The sequence below is a fragment of the Triturus cristatus genome, chromosome 9 (assembly GCF_964204655.1).
Source record: "Triturus cristatus chromosome 9, aTriCri1.1, whole genome shotgun sequence".
In the NCBI taxonomy this organism is placed as follows: domain Eukaryota; kingdom Metazoa; phylum Chordata; class Amphibia; order Caudata; family Salamandridae; genus Triturus; species Triturus cristatus.
Window position 1 is genome coordinate 731,175,326 of NC_140592.1, and position 20,404 is coordinate 731,195,729.

The 20,404-nt window shown below is 47.6% G+C and overlaps 1 protein-coding gene across 1 annotated transcript in view; it reads right to left on the reverse strand.

Moving 5' to 3' along the window:
* LOC146798630 (adenylosuccinate synthetase isozyme 2-like) overlaps positions 1-11,277 on the reverse strand; it is a 70,955-nt gene extending 59,678 nt beyond the window's left edge. Inside the window, exons 1-5 of the mRNA XM_085625947.1 lie at positions 11,049-11,277; positions 10,217-10,319; positions 1,063-1,131; positions 682-732; positions 449-515 (exon numbers count right to left, since the gene is read on the reverse strand). Coding sequence (XP_085482073.1) covers positions 449-515; positions 682-732; positions 1,063-1,131; positions 10,217-10,319; positions 11,049-11,204 — 446 coding nt within the window. The 5' untranslated portion in view covers positions 11,205-11,277. The remainder of the gene's footprint in view (positions 1-448; positions 516-681; positions 733-1,062; positions 1,132-10,216; positions 10,320-11,048) is intronic.
* Between the last annotated feature and the right edge of the window lie 9,127 nt (positions 11,278-20,404).

Genomic DNA, 20,404 nt, shown 5'->3' on the forward strand with positions numbered 1-20,404 from the left:
CATCCATTGCAGCGTTGGCCAATCCTTTCCCTACATCGCGGTCTAGACCTGGAACGACCTCACACTCCAGCTCCGTACAGCCCCCTCGCTGGGAGACTTCAGTCAGAGACTCAAGACCTGACAGTGATGCACTTCACAAATGCCATTTGAATGATTGACCTCCTGCAACCACCAAAACAAATTAAGCAATGGAGGAAGGAGTGAATGGTGGTGTGCAGGTACACACTTGTATCCAAGCAAATTTCCAGGTGTTGGTGGCTCACCAGACAGACACCCACCTGACGGAAAGCTACGCGTTGATATAACTTTCATGCCTCTGATGGAATCTGAACTAGCATTATATTAGAAACCCCGAAGCTCTAATCCCTCATAGGCTTAGGACATGCTGGATCCGAACCCCGCAGTTCCCCAAGTTCAAAGAAAAGCAAAATTACCAGACTAGACTTACTTTTTGCCGGCCTGCTGCTGCCGCTGCAGCTCCTGGATTCCATCAGCAGCTTGGTGGAAGTTAAAGACTAGGAGAGAAACCAGAGACTTTACTGTAGGGTGCTTTAAAAAGTACAGAATGCGTCACACACAAAAAAAAAAAAAAAAAAAAAAAACTCTAGAGCCCATCACACCTACCACTAGCCCATCTGCTATTCCATTAACAGACTTAGTTCAGCCTCAGCAGTCACTTACCTATGTGTGCTCTGTCTGAAATGACTGTCCGCGACTCCCAGCCATGGAGCCCTAAGAAGTAAGAAGAGTGAGAGTGATCAGTGGCGAGCCATCACACAGTGCGATGATGCGGTGCTAAAGAACAGGAGTGGGCATGTGTTATTAGAGTCACCCACTGCCATCCCATACACCAGGTTTGTTCAGCATAATTTATACAACTTACATAGCCATTAAAGACAACAATACAATAAACATGCTGTTAAAATGCGAGCAGTACAAATTGTGCATCAATAAGATAAGACAAAAGCACAGTGAAAATATACAATTCAAATACAAGCAGTGCAACAATACATCAATGGTGCAATAAAGGCAGGACGACACAAGGTGATATGCAGCACTCACCTGGCCCCTTCTTACAGTTCTTCTCAGCTTCTTCAAAGAGCCCGGGGAGATGGATCACAACACCGTTGCCTTAGTTGAGAGCAAGAGAAAGATAGTGTCAGGACAGCAAGTCTATAAGAGAATCCTAGAAGAGGACAGAAACAGATCCAAGTGTAACATATAACACACAGTTATCTGGCTCAGGTCAAAGGGAGTGACACAGGGCCCTAAACCTATAATACTCATACTAGCGCCCAGAGGAAGATAGAGAATATAATCTGAAACCTGTTCCCAGAAGTTGAGACAAAGACTACCTCCATTCTCCGGACCAGATATCTTTCACACACTGCTTTCAGCCATTGCTGGACTTGAATTAAATGAATGAATGAATGAAAAAAGTATTTGATAAAGCGCACTGTGGCCAAGCGGCTTCCTGGCGCTGATAGCTAAGACCAACAGTCACAAGGGCAGCCCGAGAAATTTAGCAAGAATACGTCTGAGAGAACAGAAAAGTTTTCAGTGCTTTGCGAAAATGAGAGTAGATAGGAATGGATCGCATAGAGAGGGGAAGGCTGTTCCAGAAATGGGGGGCCAGAACAGAAAAACGTGTGCCTCCAGTTCTGGATTTACGGAAACGAGGGACATTAAGAAGGGCCAAAGTAGAAGAGCGAAGAGTGCGAGCAGGAGTGTGAGAGGAAATAAGAGCAGATAAAAGCCGGAGCAGAGCGGGCAAGAGCCAGAAAAACAAGACAACCCATTTTGAAAAGCGACCGCTGAGAAACAGGAAGCCAATGAAGAGACTTGAGCACAGGGGTAATATGATGAGTTTTAGAGAGGTGGAAAATGAGACGGGCGGCCTGGTTCTGAATAGCTTGCAAGCGGCGTGTTTCATAAGCTGGAATGCCCACGTACAAGCTATTCCCATAGTCGAGGCGAGAGGTGATCAAGGCCATGATAATGATTTTAAGTGCGTCTGAAGAAAAGAAACGAGAAATCTTTCGGATGAGCCGAAGAGATAGAAAACAAGAGGAAACAACAGAGCTGATTTGAGCGTGCATGGAAAGATCATGACTGATCCGGATACCCAAAGTTCTGACTGAGGAAACAGGAGTGGGAAGGGAACCAAAGGTGGAGGGCCAAAAGGCAGAAGACCAAGGACTGGATGAGCAGTCAGTCAAGACCAACTCGGTCTTGTCCGGGTTGAGTTTAAGATGGTTAGAGCTCATCCATTCAGAAATAAAGACCAAAGTAGAGTGAAATTTCGAAAGAGACAAAGATGAAGAAGAAAGATCAAAGACAAGCTGGAGGTCGTCAGCGTAATTATACACGGAGACCCCCAGGTCGAGAAGAGCAGTAATAAGGGGATAGATGTAAAGGTTGAAAAGCAGAGGGGAAAGAGAGGAGCCTTGGGGAACCCCACAGGAGACCAAACGGGTGGGGGCAGAAAAGCCGGACAAATGAACTGCCTGAGAACGACCTGAAAGAAAGGAGGCGAGCCAAGCGAGTGCCGGACCCCAAATGCCCGCTGCGCTGACACGGTCGAGAAGGATGGAATGATCAACCGTGTCAAACGCAGCGGACAGATCAAGGAGAACCAAGGCTTGAGGGAGAGAGGAATCAGCCTTTGATTTCAACTCATCTAGGACCGCAAGGACCACTGACTCTGTAGAGTGGCCTCGGCGGAAGCCTGCTTGATGGGAGGCCAAGAGATGGGTCTCCTCAATATAAGCAGATAGGCAAGAAGTGACATAACTTTCTAAAATCTTGCCGAGATAGGGAAGAAGGGAAATGGGCCTAAAGTTAGAGGGGAGTGAAGGATCTAGACCAGGCTTTTTAAGAATAGGCAGAACAATAGCAGATTTAAAGGATGAAGGGACTGAGCCCAGGGCAAGAGAAGCATTAAGGAATGAAAGAAGGGGAGAAGGACAGTTAGTAAATAATGCTCTCAAGATACGTGCAGGGGCACAGTCGGTCGGAGAGCCAGACTTAATCTTAATAAGCAAAGTGAGAAATGTGTCTAAAGAAATAGGGGGAAAAGAATCGAAAAAAAGAAGGTACCGACTGAGAAGGAATGGAAGAAAGAAGGGGAAGCGAGGGAATATTAAATTTGATCTTGGCGATCTTCTCAATGAAAAAGTCATTGAGAGAAGAGCAGAGGTCCTGAGAGGGGATGAGACTGGAATTGGTGCAGTCCGAGAACGCCAGGTCATTAACCAGAGAGAAGATCTCCTTGGATTTGTTGGCAGAAAGGGCCACTTTCTCAGAAAAATAATTGGTTTTGGCCAGGACGGCTCGCTTATATTCGTATAGGAGATGTTTATATTAAACCCGAAGAGCGGGGCAATAATTATGTCTCCAATGACGCTCAGATCTAATTTCAGGGCTTTGAGATCGGTGCTAAACCATTTATGAGCGTCATAGGGATGAACGGCCTTAGTTTTCCTGAGCGGAGCAACCTGGTCGCAAGGTGCTGAGCGCTACAGCTTGAGAATCCAGGGAGAGCTCAGAGAGATCAGGGGTAGAAGAAGCAAGTGAAGAAGAAAGGGAATTTAAGACAACCCGATTCCAATTGCGTGCAACAAGGTTTTTGGGTAGAGGGGGGTCTATCAGGAACACCAAGAGTGAAAGAAAAGGAAATAAGGGAGTGATCAGACCAAGTGCAGGGAGAGATGCTAGGAGGGAAAAGCGTGCAACTTAGTGACCAGATTTGGTCAAGTATATGACCCTGGATGTGGGTAGGAACAGTGACATGAGCATGAAAGTTGAGACACTGAAGAGTAGCCGAGAAATCTTTGGAAGACAAATCTTCCTTAGGGTCACCCGGCCAAAAATTGAAGTCACCCAACAGGAGAACCGAGGAGTTATTAACCACAAGTGTGGCAAGAAGTTCCTGTAGGGTGGCTACGAACAGGGGCATATATTGAGGGGGGCGATACATAAGGACAACCGTGAGGGGAACAGGGAGATTGAGTGAACGGGCTACCAAAAAATCCACATTAGATATAGGAGAATGGGGAAGAAGCTGAAACTGTAAGCTGGAGCGAACAATCATGGCCACACACCCCCCCATCTTGCCGTCAGGGCGATCCGACCGAAGGGCATAGTAGGAAGTGGGGAGGATGGCCAGGACATCAGGGAGTGAATCAGACGAAAACCAAGTTTCAGTGAGAAACAAAAAGTCAAGGGACTCTGTGCAAAAGCTTAAATAGTTCCAATTGATGTTTAATAGCCGAACGGGTGTTAAGAAGACAGGCAGAGGCGATATTAGAAGAGGGGGAAAGATGAGTAGTAGAAGGGCACCCCAGCAGAGAAGGGGCCGTAAACAGAGCAGGGAGCTCGGACGAAAGAGAGGAATCAGAAGCAGAAATGCCAAGCATGTCAAGATGTTGCTGTAATGAGGGTGTAAGTGGTAGAGCAGCTTTGTGGGAGTGCAGTTGAGCAGAGGTGTAAACCTGCAGGGACACAGTCTATGGCCCCAGGTCCCGGCCTGTCGCAAACGGGCGCAGACGGGCTTAACTTAGGCGCAACTTCGGCGCGCCTTCGTCGCGCCCGCTGCGCTCGACCGCTGCGCTGCCGAGGAAATGGTGGCATGATATAGGCTGCGCAAGCAGCAAGTTTTGGGCGTGGCAGGGGGTGGAGGGACCAAGAGACTGCACCGCCAACCCCAGAGCGTCCAAGATGGCGACCTCGCCCGTCCCCGCTCCAGTGACCAGCCGGCAATGGAGGAGAGCGATGAGCGGAAGGCGCTCGGGAGCGCGTGCAGGTAATGAAGCTAAAAACCTAGAAATGCGCGGAGTCCAGGGCGCAGACACAGGAACTGACAGGGTTCCAATTAAAAATGCAGCAGGCAGGTAAACATTGCTCCCGGTAGTCGCGTCGGGAGTTCTGTGACGTCAGTCAAAGCTGGCCATAGGAGTAGCCAGGCACCAGATATACTTGCAGGGATGTGGAATTCCTATAGCCCGACGCCCAGGACATATTGTTTGGGGTCAAGGGCAACAAGTTTTAATGTGCATTTTGTCCTTGGGACAAGCAGGCCCAACCCCCTACAGCACAAACCCTTTGGCTGCCAGTTTGCAGTACCCCATTAAGGATCAGGGAAGGGCACTGCCTGCAGTTAAGTTGATATTTGTGTGCATATGTTAATGCTGTTCAAACTTGCATTTATGGTTCATTAATTGAAAGCCTTTATTATTAGAATGAGCGCTCTCAGTAAATGCAAGTTCTGACTGCACTACTGACAGTGGTTCCAGTATAAAAATGTGTACAAACGGTTTCAAAGTTTAGCAATATGAGGCTATGCATGATGCTCCCAGAATGCTCTCTGATTAGATGCAAATATTTGCAGAAGCTTAAAAGCAAGATTAATGATTTTTTGCTTTCAATATAAAATGTTACTAAAAAATGAAAGTAGGAAACATGTTTTTTTGCTAAACTACTGTAAAATTTCAGGTACCATTTCTTTGCAGCATCATTTAATAAAATGTGCTGATGCATGCTAGTATTTCCCCAAAATATTCAAATTAGAAAATCAGTGTAACCAGTTTCAATAAGATTTTGGGAAACATAAAAATAAACAAGCATTGGAAAAGCCAATAGGTCTGAAATGGTGGTCAGCTTTTTAGTTTTGGCAATGCGTGACTTGTGTTGGCATGGTTTTTGTGAAACATTATTGATGTGAGAGCTGCCAGACCCTCACCATTATAATAAACATTGGCAAAAGCAAAAATTGTTTTTGGTCTCAAAAAAGATCACACTGCCACATTAGTTACTGGCACTGAACAAAACTAATTTGTGTGCTGATACGCTACTTGTTAAAGAGCAGAATGCGGTCACTCACCGTGAAGCCAGCCGATACAGAGAGAGAGAGAATTTTAATAAACACAAAAGGTCATGGTTAATGCCCGACCAATTTAGGGGCCCAATTATTAAAGAAAGTCTCAAAAGTGCACCCTTAGTATATGTCCTTGCATTAAGGGCAGCAATATGGCTTTCGTGAATTCACAAGAATTTACAGCAGTAGGGCAAGAGATAGTACTCCTAGAAAATATTTGTGAACTGCATTTTAGCATGAGCAAATATGCATGTGTAGATTTGCTCATGCGAAAACCTGAGTGTTTGCAAGTTTATTTTCCCTCCAACCACTTTTTTCCCATTTCTGGAAGGTTTACTTCTGCCATTGTCAGGAGTAAATTTCCAACATTTCTCAATATTCGAAAAGATTAGAGAAGAGTTGTTGAAAACCCTTAAACCATGCAAGTTAGTAGGTTCGCACAGACTCAAAAGGACATTCCAACCCTTGAACTATTGTTTACCACTACCTTCAGTTCCAGTATGTAGATCTGCGGAAACGTAGCAACATAAAGGGATTGCTAGTATTCAAACACTACTATGGTATGAGCCCTGGCATAATCAGAGAGGCTATATAAGAGCTCTTATATAATGAGATTGCTGCCATAATTTGTCGCCGCACAACATGGCACCAATGGGACAAGTGGATTTTGTTACAGGACAAGTAGATTTATGAAGCAACCTGCCCCATGGACAAGTAGATATTTCAATAAATTCCACACCCCTGTACTTGCCAGGGGGGGGGGGGGGGGGGGGAGGGACCAAGAGACTGCACCGCCAACCCCAGAGCGTCCAAGATGGCGACCTCACCCGTCCCCGCTCCAGTGACCAGCCGGCAATGGAGGAGAGCGATGAGCGGAAGGCGCTCGGGAGCGCGTGCAGGTAATGAAGCTAAAAACCTAGAAATGCGCGGAGTCCAGGGCGCAGACACAGGAACTGACAGGGTTCCAATTAAAAATGCAGCAGGCAGGTAAACGTTGCTCCCGGTAGTCGCGTCGGGAGTTCTGTGACTTGACCCTCTCTGCAAGGTCACCCCCAAACTTTTTGCCTTTTTCACCCCCACTTTTTTCTGAATTTGTTTTTGTCATCTTAGGGCTCTGTGCAGTTTACCACTGTTAACCAGTGCTAAAGTGCTTGAGTTAACTCCCTAAAAACATGGTTACAGTGTCTTTACACCCAATTGGCATATTTGATTTACTTGTAAGTCCTTGTAGAGTGATACTACATGTACCCAGGGCCAGTAAATGAAATGCTACAAGTGGGCCTGCAGCACTCATTGTGCCTTCCACTTATGTTGCACCTTAAAACACATCCTAGGCCTACCTTTGCAGCCTGAATGCAGTTTTAAACTGCTGCGTCGACTTCGCATTAAAACTTCCTTGCCAAGCATTGAATTTGCCTTTTTTGCATAGACGTACCTCCTAAGGTAGACCATGGTACTATGCAATTTAAAGGTCTGACATGTACTTTCAGGTTTTACATGTCCTGGCAGTAAAAAACCCCTAAATTCGTTTTTCACTACTGTGAGGTCTACCTGACCCAAAGGATAACATTGAGGATTTCTTATTTCATTTAATAAGCTGCCATTTGAAACTGGTACCTGCTAGCTATGGCATGTTTGGGGTCTCTGGAATCACAATTTAGAATCCTAACTTATGGTGAAGTCGGATTGTAAATTGCAATTCTGAAAATGCCACTTCTAGAAAGGTGGCATTTTCCTGTCCTTAGCCCTTTTGTGCCTGTAGCCTATCTTAGGTCACATGACTGGGTGTAGCGGACAGACGTTGTGAATTCCTCTCAGACAGTCACAAAATAAAGGGATTAGGTGTGCTTGAATGGGTCATCTACTGGCAGGATGGGCGGCGGAGCTGAGCTCAGCCTCACACCTGAATAGCCTGTGCTCTGCCTTCCTACAAAAGGCCTAACGACTCTGTATGGTCAGTTCAACCAGCCCAGCTTGGAAGCAGGGAATTCCATGCACTTCAAAGCCAGTCTAGAAGCTTCTCCCACCATCCAGAACGAGGGCATCAGGGTATAAAAGGACATGTTACTCGCCCCCTCAGATAACCTGGCAATGTACTGAAGTAGAGTGAGAGAACGGTGGGAACGAAGCCTTCTATTTCAGTATAGGGCTGGTACAGCAAAATTAATCTGCTATGTTTCCCGCTGGGCTTTAACGTTAATTTGGATTTTACCCCATGTCCATGTGATGGCAACTCAGAACAGTCAATGTCACAATTTATGTTTTTTGTGGGTTTTATCTTATATACTCCAAACATTTTCTGGTACCTTGTTTAAATAAACAAGGAGTTAGACATTTAATACAGACACATGAATTGTTTCTTCACCTGAATGATGCATCTGAGAATTTGTTTGGGTGCTGTTTTGAAAGCTGCTGTAAGAGCACATTGCTCCATGAATACTGTATAGCTCTGATGAACAATTTCGCACTTTATGTACTTTTGAGGGCGCTGGATCTCTAAACTTTTTTTTAAATTCATTATAAGTCCTATTTATGTAATTAATTGGATGTATTTTTATTGTTGCACTTTTATGGATACATGTATTCAAATAAAGTTATATTGAGAGAGAGAGAGAAAAATAAAAGACCTCAGACACTAACTTCTCAGTACACTTCTGAACCTGTGAATACTGTCAGGAAGAAAAGAGACCTGTGCTGCTACAAGAACTGCAACTCTTAAAGGAACTGCTGCTTCATGATGAACACAGGCCTGTTTGCACTGGAAGCACGCAGCTCACACCGAAATTCAATGTGAACTGCTACTAGCCTGCCTCTTTGCATAGTAAGCATTGATTGCCCACGGACGGCTGCCAACACGAAACACGAGCTAGCCCGTCAGAGTGGCCTGGCCTGCTTCTTGCACCATGCCGATCCCCGCCTTCAACACTCTCCTTGCTCCCTGCAACCCTCTCCAACACTAAACAGGACTCTTGGCACAAAACTTGAGAAGGTAAACCTTCAGTGGGACTAATCTGGAACTATATCCAGCCTGTGCTCCATCACAGTCAGCCTGAATTTTTGACTTTGCCCTGGCCTAGCGTGACCAAATAGCCACAGTTGGTGCTTTCTGATTTTAGGTGCCATTTTACAGTTTACTCTTTTGAAATATATAATCCCTGTTCAACCAATTGGATTTGTTGTTTAGGTTTTGTTTTATTAGATTCAGCTCTATTTTTCTAATCTAGTGAGGGATCTGTTGGTGTGGTGTTTTCACTGTTTGAAGTGTTGCATAAATACTTTACACATTCATTGCCTCTAAGTTCAGCCTGACTGCTCTGTGCCAAGCTACCAGAGGGTTGAGCACATGTTAATTTGGGGTTTATCACCCTGACTAGGGTCGTGGTGTCTGCTCGATCAGGGCTCACACCCCAATCAACCAGTAACCCAATGTCTAACAGCTTCACACGTGCAGGCTCTTAACTGTTTCCTCTTACATTGCGGTCTCAGTTCTGAAACATGAGGTGCCCCAAATTCTGTTCCGTTACACAGTGTTCTTTGCATTTAACACCAGAGCAAAACAATTGCTTTCATGTTCTCACTCTACAGTCCTAGAGACATCGAGTGTCAGATCTGTAACATGGCACTGCATCTGTAGAAACTGACCCAAATATGAATTCTGGTCTAGCATGCACTATATGTCCCTTTAATAAAAAATAAATAAAAGGGAGAAGTCGAGTGGTTCCTACGCAGCACTCTCTGGTACCAGGGGACAAAGACACGTCTTCCTTCACTCCTACAAACAGAAGCAAGGAGGAATTAGATCTTTCACACCTGCCCTTCTCACTTTTGTCATGTTACAGCTCTGAGAAGGCTTGTGTGTGTATACTTCAAAGGACCGCGTGCAAAAAGCACAATGCCTTAAGATTATAGTTGTAAGCCATAAAAGAGACTGAAGGACGTGTCTGTTTCCTTGAAGCAGAATATACAGTTTTACAGACTCCCCCCCCCCCCCCCCTCATCTGTCCCTGAGAGTGGAGAGCACACATGACCCCACTACGCAGAAAGCACATTTAGGGATCTGAAACTGTCATTTATGTGTCCCCCCCGAGTGCACATACATAGGTAAAATACCCGTCACCAACCTCCCCACCCCCTGCTTGTTCCCTCGAATATGTGTGCCAATGATCAACAACGTTGCAAATTGTCCCAAAGAGCATTGTGAATTTACACGAAGAGGAGCGCGGGATGGGTGTCAAAATGTTAACGCGAGTCACAAACAAAAAGGAGAAACAGTAGGGACTCAGGCATGCAGCACACAGCTCTCTCTGGATGCTTCCAATGAAAGTACAGGATTCTTCTCACCGATGAAGGAGATGGCTTTCTTATTCAGCACACCACTGGGCAGCAGGTGGAAGTCATACTCCACAGAATCCACGACCACGGTGTGTCCAGCGTTGTTACCTCCCTGTTCAAAACACAAAGTAGGTTTTACTGTAAAATGTCAAATTAGTCAACTTCCCGCAAAGACACAAAGGTGGCACGGTCAGTGACAGACTCCCCTTACTACACAACACCCGCGCCACTCAGTCGATGCCCATACAGCTCGAGCGCGTGTCTGGCTGTCACTGCTGTCCTGGAGCGTAGCTTTTATTTGTGGAGCGGGTGCAGTGGCGCCGTAGCCCATAGGGGCCCACTGAACCTTCAGCATGACTATTTCACACTTGAAACCGCGAATAGGGAGGGAGGGTGCCATTACAAGGCCAACGAAACACCTGTTACACCACTGCCGCTGCCTTGTCTTACAGTACACCTGATAGGTGCAATCTTTCATTTGGCAACGTATTGTCTGAAGAAATATTTTCCACTGAAATGCCGTAGTGGGCAACGTCGACACATTGTCCGAGAATAATGATGCAGCATTTAATCAGTTGCGAAATTTTGACGATGCATTATGGGTAGATCATAGCGTATTCGCCGTGTGAGATATGTATTATAGGTTAGGTTAACATGGCAAAAGGTAACTTCCTACCTAAAATGGCTATCCTTTCACCACTGTCACCCATTAAAAGGTATATTTCAATAAAGTGGACTGTTCTTCAAATTGACTAACTGACCTTCACATCTACCCCTCTGTCAATAAACTCCCACCTCTATGATGGGCGGTCCTTACCGTCTCCTCTAAGCGGGCTCTTACCTGGCACCTGCACACCAAGTCCGCGTCCATGGCAAGCAGGTCGACTACCTTCCCTTTGCCCTCGTCGCCCCATTGCGCGCCCAGCACTACTGTCACCCGGTTGTCCCCGTCGCCACCCTCCAGCGTCCCGTTGGTAATACCGCTCAGAGCTGCCATGCTGCAATTAGAGAGTAGGAAAGGGCGCCAAGAACCGCTTCCGCCCTCACCAACATGGCGGAGACCCACGTCTTCCCCATCAAATATGGGGGAGGCTCTTTTTCCGCAATCACTATTGCAACATGATGCCACAGAGACTCACATCCGCTTTCGTCACGTTGAAGAGTACTGTCGCGCACCCACTGGGTTTTACCATAGAACCTAAATTGTGTTTGCGCAACAGCAGTGATATGGTAAAATAGTTAGACTGCTACATTCTACAATTGGATTCGTAGTATTTGTATGCCTCAGTCTGCAGCAACGCAGTAATATTCGTTTTGTATGTACTCCTTCTTTTGGACAACCTTGTTACCGGCTCCTCCAAAACTGATTTTTTTAAATCTAAACAAGAGTATACTGCAGTAAGTTGACGCTTTAAATATAATTTTTTGTCAAATGTGGCACTGTATAGTTTAAAATGTTTCTAAATAATTAGTTGGCATTTTTATGCATCATAGATGCGGCTAGAGCGGCCGACTTTGAAGCTGGGGAGCCAGGTTCGAGTCTGGCGAGAAGCTCAAACAGACTGTGGTTCTGGGCAAATCCTTCAAGCAGTGAAAATCATTTAATCACCACATCTGCAAACAAGCATTGGCATAGCCAATAGGTCTCGTCTTTGGGACCTTATAAATTTAGCCATGCAGCAGATTATCCCCTATTAGCATGCCCACACACTCAACATTTTCGAACAATCCTGCTGTGATCAGAGGTCAAACAGGCACATAATAAATAGGCTGGATTAGCGCACAGCTAGAACGAAGCCCTTTCTAGAGAACGTTTTTAACGTTATGGTGCTGTAAAAATGTTCAACGTCAAAGTGAGGTGTTACAGGGCAGCAAGCGATTCCTTATTAAAAACTAAAAAACACTTAAGTTTTATCTTAAGTACGAAAGAAGCCAAGGGACTTAAGCTGAGAGTATGAGAACAAAACATACTGAGTCTTTGCCCCCAATAGCAATAGCTTAAACTCGTGTAAATGCGAGACCTATTGCATTGCAAATGCTTGTTTAAGCTCGCAAGCTAAATTGCACCGTCTAGGCCAACGATGTACTTGGAAAGATGGGTTGACAGGTCATTTCCTTACTGTCTCCTTTAATAAGTTTCATATTTACATGCAACATATAAATGTGATACAAAATTAACAAGATGACACCTTTAATTACAAAATTTGATCCGACCTGTTTTTAATTACAACATTTGATCGGGCCTGTTCTTAATTAAAACATTTGATCCAGCCTGTTGAACACTTACTTTGAACTATACATCACTCCAGTTTAAAAATAAATCTGCGTTCCACCTAGCCTTTGCATAAAGAATGACCGGCCCACCAGCCAGCGGCGAGTGTTGTCTGCATCCTCACAACAAAACAAGGGTGTGTCTCTATCTGTGTGTGCTTGTGTGGACGTGAGAGGGGTAATAAGGGAATGACTCCGTTGGTGGATAGAAGGATAAATAGAGGTTTGTGGGTGCACGACTGGTTAAGCAAGTGTACGAATAGATGAATGGTAAGAGAAGTTCATGGATGTCTGGATGAATAAGTGAGTGCTCATATATGTGAATGCGTAGGTGGGTGAATAAGGGAATATTCTAGACCTGAGTAGTGCCAGTTTCAGGGCGAGGCAGCTGTGGGAGACTGACTAGCAAGAGGTGGTGATGCAAACGAAAGGACACAACAGTGCGTTGATGGGCGGTGTCGCTGCTCCTGTCCCCTCTGTCAGCTTGTTGCAGGAACGACACTCGACAATCATACTCCAACCCTTGAACCTACCTGAACACTAGTTCAACTGATAGACACCCAGAACACCATAAAACTCTCAGATAAGTAACAAAATGAATTGTAACGATAGACTCAAAAATTTCAGAATGGAAGTGATGGTGGGTTAAAAATATAGGACGGGATGACATGACCAGGTGTCACTTGGTAACTATGCAGTGTCCTGCCCGTGACACAAGACTACAACAGCGTGCTTCCCACTTAAGACCCATCTCATTCACATGGAGTCGCAGCACTCTCGGTGATTAAATTCAAATTGCCCTGAACTCTGAGAAACTCTACCGAGCTGGTGACGATTTTGACCACAAATACTTATCGAGCGCATTTTTGCACTTTTTTCAAGGATTTTTCAAAACCTTGTTTTCAATGTAATTTCTGTACAATACTGGTGTCTTCAAATAATGTGGAATATGCCTTGACACTGCACGACAGATGAACAACAAAACTGCAGGGCTCGTGCGTTCGAGTCCCTGCCAGTCCAGGATAAACTTGTGAGGAACAAATGTTTGCGGGCTGCGTCTTACACTTTCCTTCACACTTAAGACGGGGTCTCCGTGCCCCTACTGGCAGGCCCCAGTCCCCGCTCCTACTGTAGTCCATGATGGAGTCACACACGTTCGTGTTGGTGAAGCACCTTCTCCACAGAGAGCTGTACTCGCGGCACATGGTCAGACCGGGCGGGCAGGCAGGCAATGGGCTGGGATGCAACGAGAGCGGGAAGGCGGCTTGGCTCAGACACTTCACAAGTCTGTCCCGGGACACTAACTGAGGCGGCCCGACGACATCACATATTGTCTGTTCCAATTAAACAAATGCTAGGGTATAAAGTGTGCTGAGGAAACCTGTCTTGAGCAAATCATGCCTTCTCTGTGGGTATTTAAGTATGTACGTTAAAGTGGACAACACGTTCAAAGCTTTTTCCGTTCCGGTACAAGGCGTGAAAACAAAATTGGACAAATATGCCCCATGTCGTTTTATTGAAAAGCCGAGCGAGGTTATGATGCCAAAGAAGAAAGTGCACTTTTTTCAAATTGCCACTTTTTAAAAGAAAATCCTGCACATATTTCAAAGCCAATTATGACTCGTGAAATACGTCCACTTTGGAACAGTAGCCAATTACCTAGCAACGCTGAAAAGCGTCTGTTAACCGCGAACAGCTAGAGCTCTCACAAGCAAAGCAGCAAAGGAGATCAAGCGCAGCCGCTAAAGTGAAAGCGACTGTGCTGTGTTTAATTATCAACGACGAGGGAGGAATGCAGCTGCCAACCTGCGCGCCGCTGCTTGCTCCCAAGAGCAAAACGTTGTGGGAGTGACACATTGGAAAGGAGGTGGTACATGCACCCGCCTTTGGCCATTTGCGTGCTTTCATTATTGAAAGACACACGCAAAGGCCAATCCAATGTGTGGGAGGAGTCAGACCCACACAGATAAGTTTGGAGTGCTCTCAAGAAGCCTCCCATAGAGCAGCACATGCGCGCTGCACTAGGCTCGACCTAAAAAGAGAGTCCAACCAGGTTTATTGCATATGCCAGACTACTACATCTGGGAGAGCGACCCGTACTATCAGAGAAGCACAAGTCAGTCTCAAATTACACACGCTGTGAGTCTAGTCTTATAATACTCATTTTGGCATACATCCATATGTTTAATACAATGTTAACAATAGAAAAAGCTTCCTGCTTTTCCATTATGTCCCACCCAGAGTACATACTTTTCCTGCACCTTTTTCCTGTGTTTGTGACTTCTAGAAGTCATGTCACACTTACAGACTATAATTGGAACATTCTCTGCTGCTCCAAATTCCCAGTTACACATTCAAGTCAGGAAGTTTCTCAGCAAACATACAATGAGGAGAAAAAACACATAAGTAAGACCGCATTTAGACCTTTTTTGAAAGCAGGCTATAGGTTATTACCAGATAAAATATGCAACTTAAACATGCACTTTTAACCACACATTTAAACCGCATTATACTGTTTTTCTTTCTTTACATGATAATATTTCACAGTTTGTGAGCAAGTGATAGGTAAAGCAGAATAATGAACAGAATAATTAGGGCCTAAATCTAAATTGGGGTTTTGATTCCTTTCATTCCCCTCTCTAGTCGATTCTTCGACTACTTCTTCACTAACCCTGTACATTTCTTTCAATTCTGTATTTTGCATCTCTTTATTTCTTACTATAGGAAACATACCTCCCACTTTAGCTGTAACCCTCTTGCAACATGCTAAGATAACCTTAAATACTAGGCACATCAATAACAACAGAACTATTATAGGCAACAAGGCCTTAGACAACCTCGACTTCCAGGACGGCACCCAATCAAACTAGCCAGTGAACTACTCATCTGGAGCATCCCCTTCTTTCTTCATCTGTGTATGCAAATTATGCATAGTCAATATGGCCTGAGTTAGATTTCCTTCATCTTCATCATTTGACGGTATGAAAGTGCAGCATACGGAATTAATTTTTCTACATACCCCTCCTTCGATAGCTGTCATCAAGTCCAAAAAATATCTGTTTTCCATTACCATAAGTCTGATTGAACGCAGCTCTTCTTTTTTTTTTTTTTTTTTTTTTGAAAACCTTTATTTCGAAATTCAGGACACAGCTATTCAGCCGACAGCCCGAAGGTTCGGCAGCATTGCAAGTTGGATACAGTGATGTGTCCCCAATACAGTTCAAAGAGTAATGCAAAGGTCCAATTTTAAATAAACACAGAAAAAACACACAACAAACCCCAGCAAGGCAGAACATTGAAAGCCCATGGCGAAAGCCCCCAGGGGAGGCCGGACCCCACTCATCTACTAAGTATAAGACTGTGTGCGGAGGAAGAAGGGGAACAGCAGAGGCCCAGAACGGTTACTAAAACCAAACTGTGCTGGAAAGTAGGTCAGGGGGAAAGCTGTTCCTCGGGAGGTTCCAGTTCCGGGGCAAGACATATTCCCCCCCTGTATTGGTTCCACCGCCCCCAGATGGCATGCCACTTCCGGGGGCGACCTCTAGAGCAGTAGACCGTCTTCTCCCTAAACATGCTCCAATCCATGTTCTCCTTCCATGCGGTCAGTGTAGGGGGTCCCGAGGAGCCCCATAATCGCGCGATATCCCTTTTAGCTACCATGTTACCCAGAGTCACCCATTGGGTCTGCGCCTCATCGAGGTCAGTGGGCCCCCAGACGTTCAGGAGGCAGCACCGCGCCTCCGGCTGTACCACAATGCCCGTCACCTCCCCCATAACTGCATGGACTCTCCTCCAGAACTCCACAATGACACCACATTCCCAAATGATGTGCAGGAAAGTACCCACCATACCACATCCCCTTCTGCACAGGCCGTCCTCCGAGAATCCCATGTGGACCAGCCTTGGCCCCGTCACATACACCCGGTGCAGTATTTTAAGCTGCACCAGCCTCAGACGCGACGGGATCGCAACCTCCTTAGGCGAAGAAACCGCTGACTGCCAGTCCTCATTATCCAACTCAAGGCCATCCCTGGTCCACTGTTCTCTCAGCCCCAATAGCAAGTCTGCCCGGACGTTTATCAACTTCTTATATATGAGCGAAATCGTGCTCTCGGGCATATGACCATCAAGGACTCGGTCCTCAAGGGGAGAGGACTCCGGCACCTTCTCACCCTCCACGAGGACTGATCGGAGGGCGTGACGCAGCTGGATATACCTAAAATACTCTGAGGGCCCTAGCTCAAACTCAGTCTGCAACTCCTCGAAGGACTTCACCCTCCCCTTATGCAGCACATCTCCCACCTTGGATATACCTATCAGATCCCACTTATCAAAGCCCTTCGTATGCCAGAGTCTTCCCAATCTTTCCGATTCAAACAATGGGGTAGCGAGGGTTAGCCTATCCTTCCAGCCCAGCGAGTCGGTCGCCATCTTCCATACGCGCACCGCCACACCTGTGGGCCCCGTGAGGGACGAGTCTAAGGACCGCGAATACAACGCCCTGTAGTAGTTGCCGCCGCGCAGCAGCCACCTATCCATGGCATACCCAGGGCTGAGGGCAGGGCCATAAAACCCATGGTTGATCGCGCTCAGCTGCGTGGCCCAATAGTACCGTCGGATGTCCGGGAGCGCAATGCCCCCATCGTACCATGGGAGCGTCAACTTTGAAATAGCTATTCGCGGCCGCCCATCCCACAGCAACGTCCGTTGGAGGCCTTCGACCTCCCGAAAGTATTTGGCCGGTACCCAGTCCAAGGTGTTCTGGAGGGCGTAGAGGAAGCGGGGAAGAGACATCATTTTGAACAGGGCCGCACGCCCAACAAGGGAGAGCGGCAGCCTCCGCCAACCTTCAACATCTCGCCTCAAGCGTGCCAAGGGGGGGAGCAGATTCCTCTCATAGCGCACAGCAGGATCCATGGATATAAAAATCCCCAAATACACGAAGCCCTGCTGGGCAACCTGTATCGAACATGTTCTAGGGATCGGTGGGACCTCGCCACTAAGAACGTACAAGTACGATTTGCCCCAATTAATCACAAGCCCCGAGTTCCTGCCGAACGATGCGAGTACGTCACAGACCACTATAAGTGACTTCTTAGGTGAGGCAAGATACAGCAGGATATCATCGGCATAAAGCGAAATACGGTCCTCGTGATCAGGCGACCACCGAAGGCCCCGTATATCCGGGTGCCAACGTATCCACGCAGCCAACGGTTCGAGGGCGAGGGCGAACAACAGAGGCGACAGGGGGCAGCCCTGCCGAGTACCCCTACCAAGCTGAAACGGAGTAGATGCCCGACCATTCACCACAACATTCGCTAGTGGCCCCTCGTACAGCAACCGAACCCAACTCACAAACCCGCGACCGAAACCAAACTTGGCCAGCACGGCCCATAAATATGCCCACTCCACCGTGTCAAAGGCCATCGTGGCATCAAGGGATGCCACAACAGCCGGTTCACGCAGCGTGTCCGCCCTGGCGATGACGCCATGTAGCCGCCTAAGGTTCAATGCTGTGTTTCGGTGCGGGATAAAGCCAGATTGATCCGGATGGACCAAATCGCCAAGTACCCTAATCAAACGGGTAGCCAGGAGTTTGGCCAGAATTTTCGGCTCAGCGTTGAGGAGTGAAATGGGCCGATAGGAGGCGCATCTATCTCGGGGTTTACCCTCTTTATGTATGACCACGATCGACGCCAGCCTCTGATCCAACGGAAGGATCCCATCCCCCCGCGCCTCCAAAAACATGGCGCGCAGGTGAGGGGCGACCCTATCCGGGAACAATTTGTACAGGTCGATCGGCAGTCCGTTCGGTCCAGAGGCCTTACCCGAGTTCAACGCGCGAATCGCCCCCGCCACCTCGTCAATCGTGATGTCACCATCCAAATCGTCCCTATCTATGTCAGAGAGGCAGGGCAACTCGATATCACGGAGGAGATCAGACGAGTCCTCGGGCGGCCTGTCTGACACAGAGGAATAAACCCTATGAAAATACTCCGCGAAACACTCCACAATCCCCTCAGGTTCCACAATCGCCTCTCCCCCCTCTCCAATCAACTCTGGCACCACTCTATTGACCCGTTCTTTCCTGTCCAACCACGCCAGGAGTTTCCCTGCCTTATCCCCAACGTCATAAAGGCGGCCCTGTTGTTCCCTGCTGAGGGTCTTGGCGGCGTTCGTCACCAGGTCCCTATACTCCGCCTGCTTCAGGCAAAGCTCATGCAATGAGGACTCTGTAACATCCTCCTCCATATCCCCCTCAAGGGCCGCAATCTCCTCCTCCACTTGCCGCACCTCGCAATCCCTCCGGTTCTTGGCAGCCACCACCAGGGAGAGGGCCTCCCCCCGAAGCACGGTCTTAAAAGCTTCCCACAGCGACACCGCCGAGTCCACGGTTCCCAGATTGTCCTTAAAGTAATTATCTACCTTTTTTACCAGGGCGCTGCGCATCTTGGGGTTTCGGAAATACCATGGGTTGATGGGGGCCACCCTCCCTCCTCCCTCCCGACCTAGATCCAGCCGGATCCACACTGGCGAGTGATCAGAGATACCACGTGCCATGTGCCTCGCCTCGGATATCAACGAGGCATGTGCGGCCAGAGTGAGCAGGTAGTCAATCCTGGAGAGGCTACCATGCGCCCCGGAGTGAAACGTGTATTGACTCTGTGTGGGGTGCCGGAGCCTCCAGCAGTCTATCAGACCAAACGTATCCAGGAAGTCTGGAAGCCATTTCTGAGCCCCCCCTGTGTCCCTGGGCGGGTATCTATCCAACAGTCCGGAACCCACAGCGTTGAAATCCCCTCCCACTACCAGCATTCCCCCCGGGAGAGTCAGCAAAGCCCTGCCCAGTTCAGCAAATGTGGAGGCCTGCAGGGCCGGCGGGACATAAACCGAAACCAAAACCAAAGTCCTTCCTTCCCACCTCCCCGCCACCGCCACAAACCTCCCCCTATCGTCAACAATGGTGGAGTCCACCTCAAAAGGCAACGATGCTCTAACGAGGATGCCCACACCCCTGGACCCAGAAGAGAATCCCGAGTGTGCAATGAATTTATACCCCTTCCTATTCAGGGCATAGCACGTATTGCCTATGAGATGCGTCTCCTGCAGCAGGACAACGTCTGGCATTGAACGTTTCAGAAGTTGCAAAACAATCCCCCTCTTGATGCGATCCCCCAAACCATTAACATTCCAGCTTATAACACTTAAGCCTCTACCCCCCATCCTCAAACGGAAAGAGGCCCACCCCACACCCGAGGCGCCACCATGGAACAGTCCTGAAGATAATCATCATGCCTTGCAGAAATAAACCCCCCAACAACAAACTCAAAATCCCCATACCTCCCCCCACCCTGCACCCCTGCTGCAGCTTAAAAAGCCCCCCCAACTTGCAGTGTGCCTGTCGCCCTACAAAAACAAAAATCTACAAAAAGTACCCTAAGGGAGGAAAAGAGCACCCCTCGTCCTCCCGCAACCCTCCACAGTTACTGCACTCTGTTCAAATCTTCAAGTATGGTCAAATCAAGTCAGGCCGGCTTTAAGATTTCAGCCCTGTCCATCCCGGCCACTGTCTCCATGCTCGGCTGTGTCGTCCCCGGTCCGTCGCCGGGGCAAAGCGTCCAGCCATTCGTCGGCCATAACAGGAGAGTCAAAAAAAAATGTCCGATCTTCATGCACCACCCGTAGTCTGGCGGGGAAAAGCATGGCATACTTCAGGTCCAGTTCCCGAAGTCTCCGCTTCACCCCCAGGAAGCTCTGTCTCTGTCTCTGCACCTGCTGGGTGAAGTCCGGATAAAAATTCACCGACGCATTCTGGAAGGGGACTGGGCCCGTCACCCTCGAAGCTTGCAGGATAGCGTCCCGATCTCGAAAATGAAAGAGCCGGGCGACAATCGGCCGCGGCGGGGCACCCGCCTTGGGCCGTCC